This window comes from Melampsora larici-populina (genome assembly GCF_000204055.1).
Source record: "Melampsora larici-populina 98AG31 unplaced genomic scaffold MELLAscaffold_59, whole genome shotgun sequence".
Classification (NCBI taxonomy): domain Eukaryota; kingdom Fungi; phylum Basidiomycota; class Pucciniomycetes; order Pucciniales; family Melampsoraceae; genus Melampsora; species Melampsora laricis-populina.
Window position 1 is genome coordinate 403855 of NW_006768823.1, and position 10844 is coordinate 414698.

The following is a 10844-nucleotide window of genomic DNA, read 5'->3' on the forward strand; positions in this document are numbered from 1 at the left end:
TGAATTTTAAATTGTTATAAGATTGTCATCTTTACCAAACATTGAACCAGTCAACAAGAGGTCAATGAAATTTTGGTTGACCTTTTTGGTCAGCTGTTTGGTAAAGTGTATAACCAAATTCCAGAAAAAAAGCACACTTTTTGCATAAAATTGCCAAACAGGCCCTAAGTCTTTTACAAAACAATATACCACAATCTCTCAGATAATAATACCACACAAGGCAAGATTGATCAAGATTAAGGCAAGAGTGATCAAGATTAAGGCAAGAGTGATCAAGATCAAGGCAAGAGTGATCAAGATCAAGGCAAGAGTGATTGAGATTAAGGCAGCCAAAAGGGTTATTGAGATTGAGGATTTCATATGGATGTGTCCCAATTGAGATGTTTGATGATTGTTTAAAGGATATGAACAAGTTTGAACAGTTGGAGATCTGTTAATGTCTGTTGGTGGTCATATAGAGTGTCATCCATCTTGCCAAAGACTGTCAAGAGAGTTTGATATCAAGTTGTTGATTAATGATTCAAGATCTTCTCCATGCATCTTGAGGTGTACCACAATAGCTTTGATGTTGGCACAGTACTTGAACTAGACCATTGGAAAGGAGGAAGAGAAAATTCTCAATGATCCAATCTAAATTGCCAATATGGATTCAATCCATATGGTAGCTTGCTGTATTTCACCAATTATTGACAGCTACTGTGTCTGCTACAGTGATATTTGGTCATCATTGTGATTTGTATCTTTTATTGTAAAAGCATATGAATTGGCAGTTTTCTTCAGAAATCATGAGGTACTACAAGAGGAGAACTGTGGAAGGAAAATTCAACTGATGAAAATGTTTTTGAAGTGTTTTTGCAGATTTACACAACTAGATAGAAAACCACAAGTTACAACAGGGCAAAAACCAAAAACACATAAACAGACTCTATGTGAATGAAATTTGAATATAACTGAATCTTGAGATGAAGAAATTGAAACCTGTTTTTATGCTGTTGATTGATTGATGAACCCACAACCACTTCTAATGTACAATACATAATCAAGATAAATGAAACAAGTAAAAAAGTAAAAAGATAACAAAAAACAGAAAACATAACCCATTGTTTTTAATAAAAGCTCTACACACAATCTGATTGAGTTAAGATGACCACTAAAGTGTTGTTATATTGTTAAGTTTGTATCACCCTTGTCTGTTTTGAATAATTTGATTGTAAATTCTTGCACCCATTTTTATCATTTGATTTTTGATGATCTAATTGATGATCAAAATCAAGTGATAAAGTTTAATAAAAATCAAATCACAAGCAAAAAAATCAAAATTTATAATAAAGACTGATATTGAATGTTACAATGACTAAAGAAGTACAAAAAAACAAGCACATAATCAAAACAAAACAAACCTCAACTCAATCCAAAAAAAACTGATCACCATGCACGATTTCTCAAGACCCCATCTTTCTCATACACCTAATCAATCATTAATTTCTTCTTTACTTAAAACCACTCTTTCCCACATAAGTCTTCTCAAAGATTTCCCTTCACCTTTTACCTTCATTTCATCCTCTAAACCTTCAAGTTCGTCAACCAAATCAAAATACCCACTATTCATTCCAAACTCATCTCTCTTGGTAACCAATGCTTTGATTTCTTCTAACCTAGGATCAAACTCGATCCAATCTTTTCCAAACTCGTCATCATCCTGTACCACATTCCCTTCCTTCTTACTCTCTTCTAAAGACGAACTTGATGACGATGGATGGCTAGGTAAAACTTCATTTAAGTTTAAGAATGGTGAATACTTTAATCCTTGTTGTAAAGACATCGAATCTAATCTAATCAAATAACTTTCAAACTTAATCGATTTCAACTCAGGCACCTTGACTCCAAACCCATAAACCTTTCTTCCTACTTTCCTTCTTCTTTCTCCTCCCACAATCAATCCGTCTTCCAAAATCATTCTTCTAAGATTCTCTGATTCATATAAACTTTCTCTTCCTTTTATCGGTACTACTATTGATCCAGCTGGATGCGGTTCTTTGGTTGATGGGTTTAAGGAGCCTGATCTCTTGGTTCGTTTTCTGTTCGGCTCTTCTGGAACTTCTGAGACTGATCGATCTTCTTCTTCTTCTGTTTCTTCTTCTGCTTCTCCTTCTGATGACGATTCTGTTTCTACTTTCGCTTGTTTTGTATTCAAAGATACTGTTCCTTTAGGTTTGATCTTGATTTTGGTTTTAGATACTGAAGTCGATGGTTTTGGAATCGGAGCTTTAAGCTTCAAAGAAATATGTAAAGGTCGAGTAACAGGCTCTTCCGATTCGCAAATCTTAGTCTTACTTCTCTTTGACACATTCCGATCTGAAGCTGGTAATTGTCGTTTATGGGTCACTATTGGAGGTGGTGAAGTTGATTGAGGACTATTGACCGGTAAAGTCTCTGATATTGATATTAGTGGTGGAGGTGGTGGTGCTAAGACTTGTCTTGCTTTGATCACTGGCTTTCGTGTATCTAAAAGTTTATCATATCTGTTGGCAAAAAAAACATAAGATCAGTTGAAAAGCAATAGGATTTTTTGTAAGAATCAGATGACTAACCTTTCTAAAGTTTCTTGAGCTTCTTTTACCATGATCCATCTCATCCTTTCAACCTTTTCATTCTCTCTTTCGCCATCATTACCCAAACTAATCTGATGCTGCTGATGATGATTGGTATCTGAAGCCAGATGATTTAAATTCTGATTAATCCTTCTTTCTTCTTCTTTAATTCTTCTCAAAGTAATCGATCTAACCGTCTTCCAATCAATTCCCATTGGATTCTTTAACAAATTCAAATGTGATTTCAACTTAAACCTTTCATGTATCAATTTTTCTTTTTCTAATCGTTTTGATCTTTTTTCTAACATTTCATATGTTTTATGTTTTTTTAAGAAAATTAAATTCGATGCTTGATTTTCATTTTCATTTTCATTTGGTTGACTTTTGATCATTTGAATCGATTCTGATTTATTACGTTTGGATCCTAAAAGTAATTCCGATTCATGAATTAATCTAAAACTAGGTGTTTCCAAAGAACTTGTTGTATCAAGCTGATCAGTTGTAGAAGAAGAATCAGGACATTTCAAATGAGCTAATCTTAAAGTATGATGAGTATTGTTGGTGGTTTGATGAATAGATTGAATTAAAGAAGAGTTTGAAAGTTGATTAGTGATTAAGAATTCAGTTTGAAGTGGTAAGAGTGGTGGTGGTGGGATCCAACCGTTTTCTGAATCTGAACTTGATGATCTTTTTCGATTTGAAGTAGAATGATCTTCATCACCTATATAAGTAGATCTAGTTAACCTTTTACTACTTAGATTACTATTACTATTACTACTTAGATTACTATTACTATTACTATTACTTTGAGTATTACTTTGATGATGATTAGTTTCAGTTTGATTGATTAGATTTGATGGATGGATGTTAGTTGAATGTGATTTTGGTTTTGGTTTTGATTTAGATTTAGATGATGATGGGTTTGATGAAGTGATCGAATTAGCATTAGAATCTGAATCAGAATCAGAAGGTGGTGAAGTGGTTGATGAAGTGATAGTTGAAGTTGTTTTTAGTTTTTTGATTATTTCTTGTTGATTTGAATCAAGACTCATCGTGATGGATTGGATGGATTGGATGGATTGATGAATTGGTAAATTGGATTTGAGTTCGATTGAGGAATGGTATTCACTGTCACTTGGATTTATCTTGTAATTTTGAGATTAATTTTTCAGTCAAAATCAAAACTTGCCCTTGCAAAAATCAGAACCCATCTTCATTTACTCAACACCCAAAACTTTCAAGAACACCGCGTTATATTCAATCTCACTCTATCTCACTATTCTCAATTTAAACTACAATTTACCAATCCATCATCTTGAACTTCATCAATCCATTCAATATATTATCATTTTCTCTTTATTCTTCAATGCAATCATTCCATCATAACATTTAAAACACCAAACACAAATCAACAAACAAGTAAGATACTAAACTACAAACACAAACGCAAAGCTTTATGGAACTTTCAAAACATCAAATTACATCCACTTTATCTTAATTTACTTTTCTTATTACTCAAACCGCCTTCATTCCCTTTCCTTTTATTCCCAGCTCCACCCCCACTTCCACTGCCTCCACCCCCAGTTCCTCCTGCAACACTAGTTTCAATCCCAAACTCTTTCTTAAGTTTAATCAATCCAAGTTCCAAAACCTTTTCCAAATCTCTACCAATCAATTCAACAGGCGTATCTTTAGGATTAAATTTAAAACAATTTATCAACATCAATCTTAGATCAATTTCAATCTCATTCAAACTTGAATATCCATCTGAATTTAATCTTTTTCGAATCGTTCCTAAATCTCTTGCTTTTTCTTTTCCTCCGATTATTGGATAATATTCTGGTATCTGTAGTACGATCGGATCTACTGGTTCACTAAAGATATTAGCACTACCAACCGGGAAAAAAAATCATCAAATTTCAATTCATCAAAACCTTTCACTCAAATCAATTAATCAAACCAATCACTCACCCAGGCACTTGTAATAATCTTTGAATCAATCCACCCAACGCTCTCTTCTCCTTCGCATTAATCTTCGAATCCTTCTCCCATTCATCCTTCCAAACAGCTTCTAATCTCTTCGCATCCGCTCCCACAAAACTAGCCGGTCCATTAAACTTAATCGCATTCGACACCATCAAATCAAAATCATTCATCAACTCATACTGATACTTATATTGATGTGATTCTAATTTCTTTAACATCGTACTTAAATCCATAGGAAATTGGATCTCATCTAAATATGTTGGTGCTCCATCTTTGATCGGATCAACCGGTACTCTAAACCATACTCCAGATTGATGTTCTAACATCGTCTTGATAATCACTTTAGCTTTTTTAACACTAATCAAATCTTGTGAACCTGAAGTCGGCTTCACTGTGACTTCTTCTTTACTTTTCTTGGTTGATCCTTCATTCTTGGGTGTGTGGTTGACCTTTTCATTTAACCGCGAACTTGATGATCCTGAAGTAGCTAACGAACCCATCGAATCTTTTCGTTTCAAATCATGAGAACTCGTACTGGCTTCTACACTCATATTGGGCTTTTTGATTTTAATTTTCTTGGGTTCTACTACTACATTAGGTACCTTTGTAACTATTGGTGTATTCAATGAACTTGAACTAGATTCTATCAATGGTGAATGTTTAACTGATGAGATCGGAGAGTTAACTCCTACTGGCTTATTAGACTTGAGATCTGGTGTGATCTTCAGTTTCTTCAAAGCTGGAGATGGAGCAGATGAGACCATCGTTTTATCTGAAAGATTGCGTTGAGTGTTAATCGGATTAGCTGGTTTTTTGACTACTTTGATCTTTATCGGTCCTGCTACAGTCGTGGGCTTTGAGATTGTAGAGGAGATAGAAGTCACGGAAGCTGATCGAGAATGAGGTATCGGTTTAGGTTCAGAAGAACTTATGGGTGGAGGAATGGGAGGTTGTACTTGAGGCGTGCTAGTTGAAGGGCCAGCAGTCGCTGAGATCGGAGCTGGAGCTGGTTTTGACAACTTCGCAGTAATAGTCGTTTTCTTACGACTAGGCTGTGAGGTCGGGGTAGATGAGGGTGTTTGAGAAAGGGAAGGAGACGGAAGAGCCGCATTTGTCGGCTTCTTGACCGTCGTTGGCTGTACTACAGAGTCCACAAGTGAGGTATTCGAAGCATTCGAAGTAGGCTTTGATGGTTTGGGTTTCGGAGTGATCACAGGAGGCTCCACCGCTTGAGGAGTTTGTGAGCTCACATTAAGTGAATCAAGTGTAGGTGGTGGTGGAGCCGGAAAAGCGGGAAGTGTCGGAGGTCTGGATGGGTTAGGTTGTACAGTTGAGCTAGTTAAAGCTTCTGAGATCGATGGTGGTGGTGGAGCCGGGAAATTAGGTGCCACCACCGGGAAAGTAGGTGGTGGTGGGAGTACAAACGTAGGTAATGAACCTGAATGTCCCTTGGGAAAAGCTGATGGGATTCGTAAGGTAGGTGTAGAAGGCGAACGTCCAACCGAGTTAGATACCTTCAATTTCAATGAAGTTTTTGAGGTAGGTGGTGGCATGGTCGGACTGTCTTGCGCTGGTGTAGCCAACTGTGAACCACTGGCATTCGTATTTCGTGATGATTTCAAGACGACCTTCAATCCGGATGGTCGAGTCACTTCTGGACTCACAATAGAAGGTGTCTGAGGTGGCGGGAGCGTAGGTGGAGCTGAAATCATCGGAGCACCCGCTGCGAAATCTGCAAATGAAGGTGGAGGTGCAAGTGGAGGTGCAATACTAGAAGCCAAGATCGGCTTAGGGTCCATTGATTTGTTCCAACCAGCTCCAGCGCCTCCGATTCCCTTGGCTTGTACTGCACTCATCGTCTTTTCGGATCGCTCCCATTGTTTGTCGAACATTGTCTTCATAGGTTCTGCATGTTTAAGTACGAGTGGACTATCATTTAAATTATATGTTTTACAATTTTGAATCACTAGATTGAAGTCATCTCGAAAAGCTTCTCGATCCGGATATTGACCCATTTCCAATTTATCGCTCATCGTCTTAAAATCCATTGGTCGTGAAATGATATTAAAGCTAAGAGATCACACATCAAGTCAGTTTTGGGTCTCCACCGTTTGAAGAAATCAAAAGAAAATCACACTAACTAATCAGGCGCATTCTGTCGTATAGGATCCACAGGTTTCCTAAACGGAGCTCCCAACGGGTTCGAAACCAATTTCTTCAAGATACTTTGACAAAGCTTATGATCCGGTATGGTCATTCCTGAAGCTTGAAACTTTTTAGGTTTAGGTGCAGGTTTAGGCTTCTTGATCAATTCTACCAACTTCCTTGGCACTTCAGGTTGTACGATCCCAGACGCAGGGGTTCCTGATTGAACGACAATCTCGGGTTCACCCGTCAAATGACTTCGGTCCTTGATGACTATTCTAGGCGATAATACTATGATGAAAAAGTAAAACGGACGATAAGTACGTGATAAGGATTCCTATCCAGAAAAGATTCACTTACACTTCTCCATCGGCATGGGTTCAATCGCACTAGAAGGTGCTGGTATCTTGATCTTTGGCAAGGTAGGCGTAAAGATTTCTACTGAGGATTCAACATTCATGGGTATCTCCAAGGCCAACTTGGGCGGTACTGATTCGTCGGATGGTTTGAATAATACTTCTGAGATTTTGATTAGACATGTTTGCACATCTAAATCCACATTAGGATCTCTGAAATAATGACAAATTACATCACGTCAGGGATGAAGATTTGTCAATCAATCAGGAAACAAAAGAATGAAATATGAAAGACTTACAACATAACCGAAACAATACAATCTCTCAAGATCAAAGCTCTTCCAACCTCAGCTCTTAAGAGTTTAGTAATGTTCTTATGATCAAATTTAGCTTTCGCCTTTGCAGCCACTTCAGTAGGATCATCTATGATTGAAAATCCACCTTTCTTGGGTTCAACCGCAAGTTCTTCCATTAAGACTAAGATTGGTAAACATTGAACCAAACCCATGGCTAATCTTCGTTTGACTAATAAAGACTTATCATCTCTCATCACCAAAAACATGTATCTGACAATCGCCTTTTCTTGAAAAGCTCGTAAGAGAAGTAAACAATCGAAAGCAAGGATCCGGATCGGTGGATAATTTCCGGGTCTGATGATGATCGAAGACAAATATTGAAAGTGAGATCAGTGATGTGGCTCAAGAAGCTCTTCTAATTATCAAATCTAGAAGCTCACCTTGTACAAGCTAAAAAGAACATGATATCCACAGGCATCAAACTAGCTAGCATCATCTTCAATTTAGACTGATCGAATTCGTACTCATTAGTTTTTATGGTCTGATGAGAAACACGAAATGCTAACCTCGATAACCGCCATGGTCACCAAGTTCCGATAAGATGGTACCAATCGATCCATCACCAAACACCGTTCGACTTCGTTAATCATTGCCCAAAGATTCCGACGACCAAGACTACCGTCTTGTGATCGTTTCTTCAATGACATTCCAAAGAGTTCACTACTGTTGTCTAGTGAAGGTCCTTCTGCACTATGCATAAAACAGTCCGTCATAGCCGAAATCACCGTTGAGAGGTAATTCACATCTGAATACTAAAGGAAAGATGCATCATGAGTTTCATTCTACTCCACCAGATATGATGTAGGACATCGATTTGGAAGACTGACCGGGTTCATTGAATTGTCATTATAAGTCAGTTGATCGAGGAAAAACTGCTGACAGACGATCGGTGAAGTATTATTGTGATCTCGAACTCTCGATAAAGCAACGACGATAGCCTGTAAGGAATTTTACCAACTAAGTCAAACTGTATTCCTACGACCAATAAAATTCAGACTAGATATTATAGATAAATCACTTACTTTGCGTAAAAAGTATTCAATCAGATTTCCAAAATGATTGGTCTTTGGAATTGCTCTGATTTCGAAAGGATCTGCCGACTCTTTTTGCGGTGCGAAACAGTATCGAGTTTGAAAAAGTTTCAATAGATGGAACAGGCCAAGGTAGTTGCATTGTCTCGTAGCACACTGATTGTTTGTATATAGTAAATCGAACATAAGATGAAAAAAAACATCATGGTCAACTAAAGTACGAAGATTAATACAAAACGTGTGGTGCATAGTTTTCATTGGATGAACACTTGTTATATGAACAACGCCACTGGTACAGCGTGACTTCATTTTTGGTATGCGACCAAAGAACATAGAATGACAATGGTGACGTGAAATAGTAGTCGAACAGAGAAGAAAGAGAGATGTAAAACTACGAACATATACAAGAGCATAGACCGCCTCTATCCTGATCCTGAAAAAGTATTCCGGAGTCAAGACAGTCTTACAGAGATGACTCGAAACAACATTTGAAGGTAATTGTTTCAACGCTTCAATCGCCTTGAAATAGATCATACAAATTAGACAATATGCCAAAGCGTTTTGAAAGCCTACACATATCAAAAGGAAAAAAAACTTACTTCTAACTGTGCAACGACGTCCTTATCACGTTGTAATTGTTCAATCCACATATACTCTTTCATTTCGAATCGAAAATCACAGATCCACTCTGCTTCAACATCGAACCGAATCCATTCAAACATACTTTGCATCATCATCTGTTCTTCATCCTCGGTCCAATCTTCCACCCTCCAACGTGCTCTCTCTTCTTTAGAGCGATCCCACAGTTTCCATGTGAATCGATCATCTGCTTCCTCTTCTGTTTCGGCTGTTGGGTTGGTCATTGCATATCGTTTGATAGACTTTCTGGCTCGTTTGTACTTGGTGTTGATCGGAAGTTCGTATTTTCTCGAATGATCCTTGACATCCAAAACGTGTTCATAAGGAATCCCATCAGCTTCATGTATCCTGATTGACATTTGGCCTTCGAAATGGTCCAACGGCTTCAAGTTACATCTCTCTTCCCAACTCGTATTCTCATGATCATAATGTAATTTGGCTCGATTGATTTGTTTCATGGTGAGTTCGATAACCATCTTCTTACGATTGAATTGAGTGACAACTTCAAAGATTGGACAACCTGATGAATAAATCCATTGATCTGCCCAAGACTTCATATCATTCCCACTCAACTTACGACAAGTTCTTAAAAAGTTATTAGTTGATAAACGACTATCTCGCATCTCCCCTGAAATTGCCGAAAGAAATATCTTGGGAATCACTCGACTTAATCCTAAGGATGTTCCTCCACCTGACCGCCTGAGGTGTCGATCAAGGATATACAGGACCAGGCTTCCTTTCAGATTGACAAATCCTAGCATCTCGGTATCGACCGAGTCAGGTAGACCAGGCTGACAGATCGGTGGCTTATTGACATCAAGTTGAACACATCTCATCATATCTTTTTTCAACCTGAACCTATACTCATTAAGTCCCCAGACCCGTTTGAAATACATTGCGGTGATGTAGAGTGAAAGTCCGTTGATAAGCCAAGTATCTGAGGGTGATTTAGGAATAATATTGACTCCGATCCATTGACTAGCGAGGGAATGAACCAGTAGAGATTTGGTTTCGTAAACTTGATCAATGACATCAGATGGATAGAGTAAATCGGATGGATACAAGGTAAGGGTAGCTGAGTTGAATGAGGCACCGATCGAATGTGTTGCAGAGAACATATCTAGAAACACAAGTTTGTAGGATGAGTAGGGATATGAGCCGTATTCTTGAGTAAAGAAGGTGAGAGTATGTAGCATAAAATCCGAAGTATGGTGTAATTCTGCCGTTCGATTCGGTAAACTAAAGGCATGTAATTTAATTTGACTACATGAATCATTCTCTACAAACTTTTCAGCTTGTTGATTTTCAAGTTCTTCTTGGTCTTGATCATTGACTGGGCTTCCGTTCTGAGATGAAGAATTCGGGGTAAGATCTGATACTACAAATGGTCCAACAGCCCAAGCGATATGTTGAACAGAGGTAGGAATCGATTGAGAGTAATGAAAGATAGTTTTTGACGGATCGGATGGATGGACGACTTGTTCGATCAATTCACCAGAAGCAATCACTGTGATCGGATGTTCAGTTGTTGAGACCGATCTAGGTACGATTAACTCAAGTTCCCAAGTACACCTTTCCCATAGAGAGTCAACACAAGGGATCCAAGACCTAGCCGAAATTGAATTTGTAAAGACATGTGGAAATTGTCCTTCTACGACACAGATACCAAGATTGTGTTGTAAGTCATCTAGAGTGATACAGTATTCAATTTCGATTGATATCGGTTCAAATTCGACTTCT

The 10844-nt window shown here is 37.9% G+C and overlaps 1 protein-coding gene across 1 annotated transcript; it reads right to left on the reverse strand.

The window, feature by feature from the left end:
- Positions 1-1471: 1471 nt before the first annotated feature.
- On the reverse strand, positions 1472-3718 carry MELLADRAFT_118069 (uncharacterized protein; the record flags this gene model as incomplete). Its single annotated transcript, XM_007416327.1, has 2 exons — positions 1472-2522; positions 2592-3718. 2 exons carry the CDS (start codon positions 3641-3643, stop codon positions 1472-1474), a joined length of 2103 nt encoding a protein of 700 aa, XP_007416389.1.
- Between the last annotated feature and the right edge of the window lie 7126 nt (positions 3719-10844).